At 39.3% G+C, this 15,760-nt stretch overlaps 1 protein-coding gene across 1 annotated transcript in view; it reads right to left on the bottom strand.

Moving 5' to 3' along the window:
* Positions 1-1,331: 1,331 nt before the first annotated feature.
* Positions 1,332-15,760, bottom strand: part of NRG3 (neuregulin 3) — a 61,293-nt gene continuing 46,864 nt past the window's right edge. The window contains exons 5-6 of the mRNA XM_057371380.1: positions 8,539-8,709; positions 1,332-4,216 (exon numbers count right to left, since the gene is read on the bottom strand). Of these exons, the coding sequence (XP_057227363.1) occupies positions 3,709-4,216; positions 8,539-8,709 (679 nt within the window). The 3' untranslated portion in view covers positions 1,332-3,708. The remainder of the gene's footprint in view (positions 4,217-8,538; positions 8,710-15,760) is intronic.

Raw genomic sequence — 15,760 nt, 5'->3', positions numbered from 1 at the left:
TCCAGAAGGAGACTACAGGAACCTGGGGATAAGCTGGGAAAAGGAATCCAGATTTTCTCCCTACTTACATGACAAGTGAATTCATGGAACATTTCAATTTGGGAGCATATCATGCACACGCCTGGTCATAAGCACATGCCATAAACTCATAGTTTTCTCAAAATTCACACTTGAATCCTGCAAAAATTGCAACATTTCAGCTTTGGGTCTTGGGGTACTGAAGAGTTTTTTAATGGTTTAATTTTTAATGGTTAACACTATGAAATATGTCCATACTTACCTACAATTTCCTATTTCAAACGCTGGAATTGTGCTACTGGCTTCAATTATTTTAAGGTTATTTTGGATTGTTTTTGAAAAAATTMWAAACAGAAATAATTTWAAAAAGAGATCAGGATATACACTACAGTATTATGCTGGAGACACAGGCTTTCTCTCTGCTCAGTTCAGAGAAAATTCCATTTATTTGGTCAGCTGCTCTCCCAGTTTGTTTGAATGCAATGCTGTGTGTGTAAATTTTCACACCAGGCTATACCTGGGACTTCATAGGCCAGATAAAATTTTTAATCACGTTGCATGTAAACGACCGAGTTCAGAGCCTCCTCTAGGGGGATTACAGACTGTTTCCAAGGCTGGGAACAGATATAATTTTAGGAATGAATTGTTTTTTTTCAATGACTTGCATCCCTTCCAATCCACGAGTTCACTGGGACCAGAAGTAAAGCAGMATTTGGCCTACCATTTCAGCTGTTTCAGTACCACTTCCATACGGATCCTTTACACAATTAATTGCCAAACTTCAGAGAAAATGTTGCCCCATTCACTGCAAAAYAGGAAGGTCCACAGAGGAAAACAGTTGCATTAGAGACCCACACAAACAGCAGCAARGCTGCCCAGTTGGATGTTTTCAAGCCTYGTTGTTTTCCTCTGYAAACARTGACAGTTTGGGTAAGACCTGAAGYGATGCTCTTAACAAATAATACACTAGTCTGTCATGTGGTTAATATTAACATCTCTCTATTCAAACATGCTGAGAACTGAATAGAACAGTTAACATAGAACAGTCACACATCCTTGGCTGAGTACAAGCTCGGATCTCTGACACGAACCAAAGACATCCTCACCGTTTCAGATCTCCAGCTACCACCCAGTTCAACATTTCATTCTCTTAAATACATTGCTCGCCTCCTCTTTCTGGGTCTTTCGGGGGTGMTGCATGAACACATTCTCTCCCTACAGGCATTGCTTATGATATGGTTCTTTCTTCAGCTGAAATCTTGCTGTGTGTTTCCATTGCGTTGCCAGAGGTGAATTTGCAGAGTTTGGGGGAGAGAAGATCTTGCATCTGAATTGAAAAGATTCCATTTTTAAACATCAATTTGGACAGGATTTTGCACTGTATTGCAGAGAGACCATCTCAACGAAATTAATGGTGAACAATTTATTAATTGTGATCACCCTTTGCAAATTGTTGAACCAGAGCTTTACACAGTACCCAGATTTTATTTTATAGGTATGTTCACAGGGCTTGTGGGCAGAGGCAGCTCCCTTTGCTCGTGTCCTGAAATGGGGGATGCAAATGGTGTTGACAGAAAAGTCAAACAATCGTAGGGGTGCAAAGTTGAGCCCCAACTCATGCACCCTGCCTTTCACAGGGGTTTTCTGGTGTGGGCTTGGGGCCAGCTCGGTTCACTCACAGTGGGATTGTGCCCAGCAACAGCAGGAAAAGGTTCCGGGGAGACCAAACCCCATGGGGATCCCACCTCACTGCCCCCAAAAAAGCTCTGTGTCCCTGCAGAAGGGAGCCTGAACAAGCCACACTCCGTCCYGGGGCACAGAACAATAGTTTTTCCTCAAATATATTTCTGTTGAAAACACACAGCAAAGATTACAGCATAAAAAATTCTGTAAACAGGACAATTTCATCAACTTTGTCTTTAAAAGATCCCCCAAAACCACAAAAGCAACCCAAAGTAAGACTTGCTTAATGAAGACTGTGAATAATAAATTTTTTTCTGCCTTAACAAAAAGCAAAAAAAAAAAAAATGACATACACCTTCAGCATTTCTTTTCCAAATTTACTTGACAGAGGTTAAAATATTGCTTTATTCTGACTCAACATACAACAGCACTGTGTGATCAATTGTGCTATTTTGGGAAGTCTTGAGACTTGTGAACTAGAAAGTCTYGGGCATATTAATAAATTTAACAATTATTTTGCTTCAAAGGAATATTTTAATACATTCTGCACATACTGTAATTTTTGTAAATCCATCTCCTGACACTAACCAGGGAAGGCTATTTAGCAATTATTTATTATAGTTGGTTTCTTCCCCCGAGAATAAGCAGATATTTAATAAAAACAGTAACTTGTGTCACTGGACCCAATCCATTGCACTGTTGGCACGTTTTGTTACAATTTAAGGGGGAAAGAGGGACTCAAAAGAAAACAAATACAAAAAAAGTGTTGATAATGGGATTACGATATGGCAACCAGGGAATGAAACTTCCTCTCCAAGGCCTTGATCCCCTGCAGGAATTCACTTGGTAGAAACCATCTGCTCTTACAAAGCTCCATTAGAGTCAGATCTCTGCATGCCTGGGGGTCTGCCCATGCTGAACCATCTGCAGGGTTGAAGCTTTAAAGTTCACAAGCCTAAGCCATAATTAATTAAAGAGACTGGAGAACTGAATGCAGGGACAAATTAGGCAGTGTGGACACTTACTTGGCTGGGTTGTGATCGTATTGGATCTCCCCGACTCTCCTCCAAACAAGCCATAATAAAAAATAAGTTTAAAAAAAATACATACACACTGAGAGGTACTCCTTGAGAGCTTACAAATGCCTTCAAAGTGTAAAAGTTTAGAAACGTCGAGGGGTGCTAACGAACAATGGAGTTTGTGTTTCCACTTAAAAAAACCCAAACCAGAAACTAAAACCAAACCTGTTGTAATACAAACTTCTGCATTTTCTCTTCTTCACTCTCCATCAAGGCAGCTCTGATGGGGAAAGTTTAGAGATGGAGAAGCTGCGGGCACCTGACCACTGAATCTCCACAGATCCCAATCCTGCTCCCACTCTTGGCCAATCCCAAAGCTCCTAAATGATTCCACTGACTTTCTTGGGCTGACTGACACATCAAATGAAGGTTGAGAGTACAGCATCTGCTCAGAGCAGGGATGTTGCCGTCATCCCACAGCAGGTACCAGAACTCAGAAGGTGTCTGTGTGCCTGTTATCATGAACGTTGAATCAAGAGCAGAGGGGAGAATGGACTGGATCTGTGTTGGGSTCAGGGGACGTGCTCCCCAGGGCCTGAATCCCTGCCCAGCAGCTCGCTGCAGTGCTGCCCTGGAACCAGAGATGCATCTAAGAGTGGTATTTGGCTTTTCCTGACAAAAAGATGCATAGCCCAAGCCTTCGGACAGCCGAACAGAACCACGGTAAAATCCTCTGGAACTGAAACTGTAATCCTGCCAAGAAAGCACCTGAAAGCACGCTTCATCCCTCCTGGAACTTTTCCCTTAAAAAAATATTTTGTTAAAAAACACTATGATATGAGGGCGATTGACTATTTGGTTTCTTCTAAGTAGATGCTCTTAAATTAATGCATATAAATAATTTGTATTTAACTTCCTCCCTTCCTGTTTAGCAAAGCATCGAACGCACAGACCTCTCGTTTCCCCCTCCCACAACCCCCGCACAGAGTCACTTGGTCAATACCGAGTCTCTTTGCGTTTCACTTTTTAAGACAAATTGTGCCTCTTGCTCTGGCTTGGCCACGGGGCTCATGGGCAGGAAGGCCGTGTTCTCGCTGGCGCTGCTCTCGGCCGYGGCGCTCGCCAGCTCCGAGCCCTCCGCGCGCCGCGCGTCCCGCAGGATCCGGATCTGCTCCTGCACAGTTTCCAGCAATATTTTCACTTCGTGCTGTTCCGCTATAAGACAATTACTGACTGGGGAACTCACATTGACAAGTTCAGCAGAATAGGAGTTTTTGCACCATTTGATGCCTGTTACTTCGGAAACATTTTGCATTTGCATGCAGGCTTCGTCCAAGCCCACAGACGGGATGATGGGAACGGAGTTGGCCCTTGAAGAGGAGTAGCYGACCAAGTCCTTCTGATCCACGCTATTAAAATATGGGGTTGTCTCTCTTGAAGGCAGTTGCATATTTATTGAAGTATTCTGAGGAGTTTTTAAACCACTGGACGAATACCTGGAAAGAGAAAAACAGAGTTCTCGTTGTACATCRGGTGGGCAGATGCAGCCAGCAGCGGGCACACTGTGAGATTCAGTGAACTGTGCTGAGCAGACACACACCATTTTATCCTGCAACAGAGGAGCACTTGGCCGTGGTGGGGCCCTGAGGGAAATCACAGGCACTGGAGACTGGTTTTGCTTCTCAAATCTGCCAGTAGCAAAGTACTGCTTTTCTCTCAGTCTCATTTTGCCCACCAGTATGTGAGAATAATGGAAATTCTTTTTAAAAAAGATTTCAGAAGTTATAATGCATTACTAATTTTCTTTTGAAATGAAATTTGGGATTCTATTCCTACATTTCTGATTGGGGAAATGGATGGATACTTTCTTCAATGTCAAATGGCTGTTTTAGGAAAACACTTTAAAAAAGCGCAGATAAACACACATGSCTGTGTAGTCTTTATTTACATAGATACTATTATTGTCTCTAGTCCCCTTCAAACAAAGAGAGCATCTAAGAACAGTGTACCTCTGAAAAATGTTTTTCAATAGCCCATCCTTGTAATGTTGGCCTGATCGGTTTTATTAGATTTCATCTGGAAATAGAGCTAATATATAGGGCTTGAGCAAATGTCTGTGTTCTCTTGATACTGTAATAACATTTGAAAAAAAAATCCTTTATCCTCCACCAATGTATGCTATAACACAATTTTATTTATTGTGAGGCAACTTGGCRAATTTTTATCAACAGTTCCATTTTGTTTCAAAACCCAGCTCTGTTTTTTTTACAAGAAATACTTTAAAAAAACCAGAAATAGAAAGTATACTAAATATAAAATAAGGGGAACAATGACCAAAAGAAAAAAAGGATGTTTCCCATCTGAAAGCACTATTTCTAGAAATATGGTGTTTTAAGAGTTACTATATTAACARTCATGATTGCTGAGCACCACAGACATCACCTCAGCATCAGAACATAATTTATTTATAATCAGCTTATCACTATTTAATAAGGCAAGCTAATGGTGAATCTAATATGTTTTATCCATGGATGAGGAGAGCACCATTTAGATCTGGTGTGCATACAGGTGCTCTGACATGAAGGGTGTTACTCCTAAAGCTCCTTCAGCCTGCTGGAATGTCCTTCTATTCACACGTGCCTCGCTGCTTTTTGGAACGAGCAGGAAAAGTTAAGGAAAAGAAACTGAATCGCATGAACCTGCTGTAGTCCAGCATTTACACACAACAGGAATTGACTGGAATTTCCAGCGCCATCCCCCTGGTGAGGAGTGAGGCAGGAGGGAGCAGGAGATAACCTCAGGCTCATTTCCAGAGAACACCACTGACCTGTCATTAACTCATCTGTGGAGGTGCTGGCTTTGCACAGCAGCTCCACCGCCCCCTGCACGCGTGGAGCCCGGCACAACCTCACACCAGGACTCTCCTGGCAGCCCCACAAGGGCATCTGCGAGCTCTGAGATAAGGAGGAAGGGCTGGGAACTTTGCTGAGAGATGAGGGAAAGAGATGATGCTTTGGGAGGTGGGAGCCTGGGGAGTAACAGAGCGAGCAGCTTCCTGGGGTGTGTGCTACAACATCTTGTCGGTGCTGTGCAGCTGTGGCTGTTTTACATCTGACACCAGCCTTGGTTAATTATTTTGGCACTAAGCTTAGACACACCTGGAGCCGTCCCTGGACRGGCTTTTTACACCAGCTCGTGAAATACTGATCAGGGACATTATTCCCAAGAGAGGACAATTAAAAAAAAAACAAATGAAAACAAAACAGTGCAGACCTTTGGGTTGTGCCCATTCTTGTTTCCTTTGCTTATATATAATTGTTCAAACGACTATAGCTGGAGAGATCGCATCAGTTGCATTAGTCCCTTTTTTGGTAATTCAGGCCCTAAATATATTCTGGGCTGCACCCTGAAAACAAAGGGAGTGAATGTTTTTAATGAATTCCACATGCAATGTATGTATCATATGGATGATATATATGCAAAAAGAAGAAAAGACTGAATTAAAATGGGTTTGGTGAGAAAACAGTAACATTTGCCAGTTCCACAATAGAGATTCAATTATTCTCGGTATTTTGAAAGCTAACTGGCAGCAGCAGTGACATGTAATGCAATGCCTGGCATATTTCCACAATATTTTCTGAAATGCAGATAGACACACCAATTTTATGCCAGAATTACGTGTTTCTGCTCTGCGCTCACAAGGCTTTCAAAGGAGAGCTGAGGYTGAATTAAAGTGCATACACCGTGTGCAACAGGTGAGGTATTAAACTAGAAGGGATATTACATCTAAACCATGGGAGACTGGGCTTTTGGTTAATTACAAACTGATCCATGCTTCTATGTGTGACACCAGACTGCTGCTGTTTTCAATAGATTGAGACTTAGAACTATAATTGCAGAACCTTAATTACATTTTCCTGTAATTAACTTTCCCYGAACCACAGTTCCTCCAAAGAAATGTATCTGGGCTTTTATCTGAAAAATTATTTTGTCTGAATAAATTAATTCATGTGCATGTGTCTCAAAGTGCAGCTCTCTTTCCACCCTCTTCCTAAAACCAAGCAACAAAAGCAAACATTTATAAATATTCAACAGTAATTATGTTATACAGTGTGTAAGAGTCTAAATTAAAGAATGAAACTAAAAGAAATACAATAATTGTACTGCCTCCTTTAAGAATAGATATTAGAATTAGAAGGGAAAGAAAATTAAAATATGGAATGGATTTGATTTAACCCARTCCCAGCAGTTCTGCTCTGAGCCTTGTGGCTAAAGGTGTGCGGTGTGTGAGCTGACATCAAGGTCCATTAGGATGRATGGGAATCATTCCAGGGGCTCTGCCAGGTTTGGGTCAGCCTTATAAGCACTTTGATATACACACACCTCCCATTTTCTACCCGTTGATACRACTGAACTTCAGCCAGGCTGCTGGTGGATGATTAGAAACATAAACCACTTTGGTTTGTGCATCCCTATGGGGAAAGATGGATGTGAAAAAGGAAAAGATAGGGAGTAGTTTAACTTCTGCAGGGGACAAGRGAACTTTTTGTTTGGGCTGGAAATCCTTTTAGAATACCAACACTGTGAAACCAGCAGATATTTAGATGGCAAATGGCCTCAGTGCACAAAATATGGATGAAGTGCTTCAGTGGATTGCAGCCAGACAGGGTCACAGCCTGGTCCCAAAATCAAATTTTGCAAATTTAAAATACAAGCCAGTACATGATGATACCTGTAACATCACACACCGCTTTCCCAGACAAGAATAAATACAATTGCCCACAGTTTGCTTTTCTGCCTGGGAGGAGGCCATGGCCCTTGCCAGAGCCTGTGTCATTCGCCYCTGCTGCCAGACAGGCAAGGCTGCCAGCCTGCTCCTCTCTGGAAGGGGTGCCATTTCACTRGGACATTGCCACCAGGAATTGTATGCACGTATCATAAAAATGAACAATAATATATTTACTGCAAGAGGCGAGAAACAATCTTTTCCTCAGAAGAAGCAAATAATAACAATGACAGAAGTGTGAGTCAAACTTATTTAAAAGAAGTCACCAGACACCCAACCCCACAAGTTTCACCTGTAAGTCACAGTGAAAAGTTTCACTGCAATTTACAGGTGAAACTAGTGGGGCTCTTATTCCATTCCAGATATCACTCATACTTTTACACAAAATATGCTTTTAACATTCTGGAAAGTATGTGGAAATCTACAGGGATATGTAAAAACTATGCAAAATATCTCAGCAACTGAAAAAGACTTCAAAGGCAGCTCTAGGTTCTCAGGAGCACTTCTGAAACCCAGACCTTATGTAAAGCTGAACTCACAATGTTCTAATAAACTGAATTAAAATCAGAAAAAAAACAGTGTATTTTTTGTGCATTGTCAAAGACAAACTTGTATGAAGTAATCAGTTCATAGAAAACCAACTTCACAATGTACATTAATTTATTTTAAAACCCCATGACTTCTGAATTATTTTCTCTTATKTGCCCAGTGCTGATTGGTGGAAGAAAACAATGCAATCCTTAAGTTACCAGAACATCATGGCACCACTAGCAAAACCATCAGTTACAAAGTGCAATAGTGCCAATCACTTTCGGTTTGTTCTAATTCCTCTTTCTAATGCCTTTAAAAGGCTTAAAAAGGCAGCCAGACAAATAAAACACATCACCTTCAAAGACTCTGTATGCTGGAAACATTGTTCTGCTTTCAGCACTCTAAACCCTGATCTAGAGTATGCTACAGCAAAGCTGGAGGGACTGTAATGGTAAAAAGCATTTTAAACCCCCCAGCAAGCTCAGGGATGGTGTTACTCACCCGTGACAAGGTATCGTGTCCTGGTCTGGGATTCTGGACTCTTCCAGCTGCTGATATGCTGGTCCTGTAATTCCATTGAACCTACCCCGAGGCAAGGGAGGAGTCCTCCGAAAGGCATTTCTGTGGAGCATCCCACTCTTCTGTCCTGGGCTGCAGCATGAAGACAGACTTCTAGGAACAACACCAAGAAAAATTACCACACTAAAAGCATAAAATTCTGCAAGTAAAGGTTCAGGATTAATAATGCATGGATTACTGTTATTATAGACTGTGCTGTGGCAGTCTGTGATGTCAGTAGAAATTCTCTGTGGAAATATAATTGCACAATCCWCCATTAGTTGCTGTTTATGCTGTATTTAATACATCACCTCTTTTCTAGGGATGAAAATAATTGCCCAATATATGAAATGTTTTCTTACACTTGATGAAGGATGCTTCTCTTTTCCATGCTGCATATCATAACCCTGCTATGCAGAGTCCTCAGACAACATAAACAAACAGCACAGCTCTGTCATACCCACAGCTGAACTCAAAATCAGCTCCTAAACTGAAAACCCAATATATCATCTATCAGCCTATGACGTGCTGCTTCCTGATACAAAACCATAAAATTGAGAAAAAGTGCAAGTGAAGAATGTAAGTGAAGCTTGTGAACTGCAGCTTGAAGAAGCCATCTAAGACAAGTTTTCTCCACCTTGAACATGATTTCTATATTATTTCTTGTTTTATACACACATTGCTTTCTTGTTTATATACATTGATAAATACTGTGCTGTTTCTTTACATGATATAATAGAAACTTGAATTTGATAAAAAAAAGGTAATAGTTTTCTACTTAGTTTAGAAAATTGGTTTTGTAAATGTTTGGTGCTTTGGAAGGAGAACGGATTTTATTTTCTTTCCCATTTCAAGCAGGAATTGAAAAGTATCTACAATCCATTGTTTCAGCAYATAAACCATAAATTCAGCTGTTGCCAGTGCAAATATATGGGAACACAGAACTAAGGCAAGGCATAACCTATTTTTACTGTTAACAGGTCTCAGCAATGCATGGCGTGACTGGTTATTAATTTTTCAGCTATTCCTATTTCTCTTAGCATCTTCTGGGCCTCAGAAATGCATAACTCATATTCTGTTACATCTTTAATGATAMCTTAACATAGGTTTTGTAGATGCCGTTCACGAGTCATTATTTTTGCCTGTGTGAATAATTCCAGCTTCTCATAAAATTCAGCAATAAAAAAGACTTTTGATAAGCTTGCTTCCTTTTTCCTATTATAATGTGACTTAAAAGTAATCTGCATTTTTTACCGAGTGGGAACTTTATTTATAGTTAGGGCCCCATCTACTCCCAAAGCAATTCTTGCTTGGAAGTACCTTGGACAAATTCTCTTTGAGTGTACATTTCCATTAAAATCAACCTTCCCTGCCCAAAGCTAAAATAAGAAATAAATTCAACAGTTTCTGTCCTACTGCTCAGGCTAGCAGTGTTCCATTGCTGTCTAAGCTCTGTTTTCTTCCACACCTTKACTTTTCTAGTGCTTTTTAATTGAAAAGACCAACAACCCATAGCAATAGCATTCCCTCCAGGATTTTTCATGCTTCCTTAAAAAGATCTTTCCTTTGCTACTGAGAAAGCTGTGAAAAAAACATTTTTAGAAAATTGAAGTATTTCTTAAAAATCCTTTTTAAAAACCTGAGGTATTTTAGTTCTGAAATCTGAGTTCAATTTATGAGTTACAGTTCATATTCTGTAAAATAACACTACCACATCACAAAATAATTGACTATTTCTGCTTAGGAGAGCCTGAGATTAATTCAGCAGGGGATCGCAAAAGATGAAGGAATAATTAGTGATGGAAAATGAATTTTTGGGTTTTTAGTGACTGGAGCACATTCATCAATGTACTACAAAAGTAGAGAAACAAACTTTAGGATGATTTCAAATCTTTGAAACTGGAAATTTCAATTGTTTAATTTGTGGTTGGTTTGATGCTTTTGAGCATCTTCCTTGCTGGATGAGAGCACATGGTCTCCTATMCAATAATATGCATATGCAAATTCACAAAAGCTCTCTTTCTAATTGACATAATGCCAACACATACAGCTACTCCCAAGGTGATGGRTACAAAATCTGAGACCAAAGGGATCTGTCACCATCCTGTAACCACAGAACTTCCAGCATCGACAGTCTAAGCAAACAATTTGTTGCTAATGGGAGGTTTCTTATGCTTTCAACATTTCTGACAGGAAAAAAAAAACAAAAAGAAAAAACAAAAACCTGAGGGGAAAAATGAACAAAAATCATTTGTGGTCACGGACAAGACAAATTCACTAAGGATGAGGAAATACTTACAGATGGTGCAGCTGCAAGCTGCTGGATAACACTCGTTTCTTCAGGCACCGAAAACAAGACTAACAATTTCTGTTAAAAGTTCTAGCATAGTAAAGCTTTTCCTTTTAYACAAAACCGATAGGAACAGCAGCAATGCAAATAGAATATCCCTCTCAGACTTCTCTATTGCTCATGTGAAGAATTCCTCCCTCTCAGACAAACAATGCCTTTTGAATTTCTTGAGGGAATTTATTTTCCTTTAGCTACCATTATGATTTCTCCCTCCCTGCTCTCCAGTCTAAGTAGGTAAAACAAAGCAGCCCACATAACTRAGCCATTCAGTAAAATAAACCAATACATAAAGTAGTAGCAGATTTGTCCTTAAAATCTATCAATCAATTACTCTAGAAAAAAAACCAAAAAACCAGAATATGCATGGTTGCATACTGGTTCACAAGTGACGCATGAGCTAGGGAGAAATACAGTTCTGATGAATTAATGTTTTGGAAAAAGCAGTTCAACCATCTAMAGTTAATTAAGAACTTGGGATTCATTGCTGCAAATTGTTTTCTGCAAAGATTTTCTTTGGGTTGAGAAACTGAGTGAAAACAAAGTCTGATCCTTGGGGTGGAGTATTCTCTTCTTGAGGCACAACCACAGCTGCAAGTACAGTTAACCATGCCCATGAAGAGAAGAGCAGCAGTGTTTTTACAGTGACTCTGGGATCTTTCTGTACCATTTTTTAGTTAATTACAAACCACCCAGTAAACACATTCCCAGTGACAGAGCCAGCTGCCAGACAGACAGTGCYCCCTGACGTTCTCTGGAATCCACCTTTTTAGGCTGTTGGACAATCTACTGCTAACCTTTGTATGATCAACAACTACTGAGACTTTCAACCAATTTTAAGAATTAATAAAAAGAAGCTCTAACCTGAGAAGAGAAGCATCTCTCAATAAACCAAATAATGCAGTACCTGSTGCCCTTTGGTCAGACTGTTCACAAAGCTGAGATGGCACACACTGAGCCTGTGTACAGACAGCTCCCCAAAGGCAGAACCTCAGCACAGTGTTTGGGACTTCAACAAAGCTCGATGTGATYAAAAATAAGCTAAGACTGTAAGGAGGCTTTTATGCCTAAAAAGATGTTGCATAAAAGAACTGAAATTAATAGCTGGAACCCTTTTTTCTCTATAGCATCCTGTGACCCAAGCATTTAAACACTGCTCTTTCCATGCTGTTGCCAAGGGATCTTGTCCTGTCTCAACATGAAACCCTCTCAGTGACATGTGGCATGTGTGTTTCCAGGCTTGTGCTTATCAACTGGCACAGTTGGTCAAGCTCTCAGCCAAGAGATGGAGTGGTATTCTCCAAAACTCTCTCCTCCATAAGTAGGAGAAGCTCTCCAGCAGCCAGCCTGCAGCTACAAATCTACTCTTGATTTCTGAAATGTCAGCATTATTGATTCCACTATGATAATTCTTGTATTTGGGAATAGCCTGTGTTGGGGGTACTCAGGGACTGTGAAATTCTACAACAATCCTTCAGTGCTACCTGTACCATCTGCTCCCCATCCTGGTGACAGAACAACAGGAAAAGGGAACAAAGCATTCGAGGAACCTCCATGGCACTGAATTTACTCATCTGCCACAACCTCATCACAGACTCCCTGTGGTGCACTGAGCAACCTCTATCCTAAAATGATGACAAATACAACCAGCAGTGCAAACGCTGCAGTACCCAATGTTGGTAATGAACAATTGTTTGCYTTTTTTATATCTACCCCAAGAATCTGCTTCCCCCACATTTGTCTTAAAGTCTTGTCTGCACAAATTCAATGTAATTGGTTCCTAGTTACTTTGATAATTCTTCATCTTCCTAAATATTTGACACTTGCTAATCCATCACCTCATTTCACGGTTCCCATTTTTATAGATTTGGCTCCCAGACATGAAATTTCATGAGCTGGTTCTTCTTCCAGATTTTTTTTTTTTTTTTTTTTTTTTTTTTTTAAATCAAGATTAACCAAAGCATCTTGAAAGCTTTGATTTCCACATTTTAATTCTGCTTTGACTGTAGTAATGTATATTTTCATACATTTATATCTGTTCATACTCTACCTTTGTCCTCAAATAGTCATCCTAACTTAAGAAATGAAATCCATAATTCAGGATTGCTATAACTGCTTCAATTATTATTTCTCYCCCACCATCAGCTTTACTTTTTCCTGTATGGTACTCCTATATTTTTTTTTCACAGTGGGAACTATTGATTGCTTTCAGTATTACCAGTAATTATTAACTCTCAGTGATTCCTGGAAATGTTCACTTCAAGCATGATTTGGCCTCTGTGATGTAGCTTGTTTCTTTCCCTACATACTATTCCTTTTAAACATTACTTTTAGCAAAATTCTCCAGAAAATTTGGGAAAATAGCAGATTCCTTAGAGCTTCCTCAAGTTTCCTCTGCCTTTACATTCTCAGGGGCTTTAGTTTATCTGTATTTCATTTTTGAAATTCAATAGCCTTATTTACAGAAAAAACTTCAATTTACTCTTTACTATAAACTGAATCACTTATATTAGCAACATAAAGAGTAAAATGCTTACTTACCACATGAAAAAATACTTCTCATGTTTTTTGTGGTGTTAAAAGGTCATTAAAAAATGAAAACACRAATAATTTTTAATTTTAGAGTAAGTTTATCCTATTTTGGCATTTTTGTAAGACAATAGAACTGCTCCAGGCTGAAAGCCTCTGCATTTGGCTTTCATCGTGACATTCTCTGGAATGAATCCCTCTAAAATCAAGGATGACTGAATCAATGAATGAAAGTCAGGATGACTAATTACCAAGAAAACTGCTATTCAAAGGGATCACAATTCAACCCATAATTAGCAAAACTCTAATTTGTTTCTATCTGCTAGAAAATAAGACCGTATGGGTTTCCTTCTTACCAAAATCAACAGATAATCCAAGGCAAATTTTTGAGCACATTGTATACTTAGCAGGAAGTTTACTGATTAAACACATTTGTGAATTTTGAATTCTGACAGCCCTAAGATTTACTTTACATATGCAAGCACAAGTTGTAATATTGTAACARTAGTGCATAATGCAGGCAAAATATTTTAGGAGATTAATAACATAGAGGCAAAATATTTTTTGAGGTTAAATTTCAATTTTAAACTTAATCTCTGCATTAATTCTTTTTGTGCAGCTGAGGTTGGTGGAGACAGAAAACTGCTATTATCCATACTCTGAATGAAATAATGATATGGTCTCTGTCACTCACATTTCAGCAACTCCAAATGATTCCCCACATTAACAGCCTTACTGCCAGAATTGTATTAGTTTGAGGATCTGGAAACAGCCAACTCCTGATTTTGGAAATGATCTCACATCATTAGTGTCCTTGAAACCACCAGCAGAGAMAACAGGTCTGCATGGGCAACAAAGTATTTCCGTAGCAGAAAGAAAACAGCAACAGAATTTAATGGCAGCATAAAAGAGAGAACCTGCAGAGCTGATAYAATTTTTCCAGGCTAGGCAGGTTTGGAATTAAATGAAGGGATATTTTAGTGTAAAATCCTCATTTRGCCACATTTGACTGTTTGTCCACAGTGAACACTATTCAGAAACTAAATTAGGAAGCTRTCACATGGTGCATCAATTAAAGACAATCCTAAAAGCCTTAAATGTTCAGGTCTGTTGCATGTTTTATAAAGCAAAGGCCTTGTATAATAAATCTGAAGCTTTAAAACTACAAAACARTTCTTTATAATTTAACTAGTCATTCCACTTCTTCCATTAGTTCTGAAGGAAAGATATTTCTTGGATATTGCAATCATACTATTAAAGGTAAGGGAATGCCACGGTGTTTTTTTTCTGAACTTCATATTGTGACTAAATGGTGATTAAATTCTTCCCAGAACTTCTGCAGAAAACATTCTAGGCAACACTCCCACAGTTCATCTATGTTTAATAAAATTATTAAGCATATTTTGAAAATCTCTGTGTAATAAGAAAAAGACCTAAGAAATGGATCTGACATGACAGCTGGCATTATTTTTTTATGCCAAATTATAGGCTTAAGTAAGGTAAAAGTAGACAGGACCCAAACACCCCTTTCTGGCTCATATGTGGCACTTTGTAGGTTAAGCAATCACTCTTCAAATGAAAAAAAATCACGTAGCTGCCTGAGAGACTGCACTGAAAATGCATCAAATGCTACAGAAGCCAGATCATAACCTCATGCAATCCCAGACTTTAYTTTTTTAGTGATTAAAAACACCAAATCCTTTTATTAAACAAGTCTTCCCCTCCAGATTATCTAGCTGAAAAAATTCCAAACTCATTTTTCTCAACCTTTTTTCTCTCTCTCTGTGCACTAGACCAGATGTTACCACTGTCATTCAACCAACACTATTGCTTATACTGGATTCCAGTTTTTGGTTCCTAGTCCTGTAATGAAACACCTGCACYCTTTCTCATCCAAAAAAATGCTATAAGCAGAATTCTAATCTGAATGTCATCTGGTGATGGGTGACATTCCTTTTTTTTTTTTTTCTTTCTCTTGGAAACAACCATCCAAACTTTTTTAAGCCTAGTTTTCAAAGGTCACATTTTCATCAGTACTTATTCCACGTATTTGTTTAAAGGAAAAGGCTGGAAGTTTGCAACCAAGCCTTTCTGCACCAAATGAGTCACTAACTTCATGAACATCAATGAGGAATGTCTTGTTTTTTATGGTTTCTCTTTGGCAGCTGGGATGGTGTCTGCAAACGCCTCCTGTAGGGCTGTCACAAACTGCAGAGGACAGCAGAGAGCGTGGCCACTGCCTTTTGTGTCTGCAGATGAGAAAAGGCTGGGACATGTGCAGGGTTTGGA

This window comes from Malurus melanocephalus, unplaced genomic scaffold (assembly GCF_030028575.1).
Source record: "Malurus melanocephalus ecotype Western Australia unplaced genomic scaffold, MMel_1.1 scaffold_146, whole genome shotgun sequence".
NCBI lineage: Eukaryota > Metazoa > Chordata > Aves > Passeriformes > Maluridae > Malurus > Malurus melanocephalus.
This window is presented reverse-complemented; position numbering and strand designations above follow the sequence as displayed.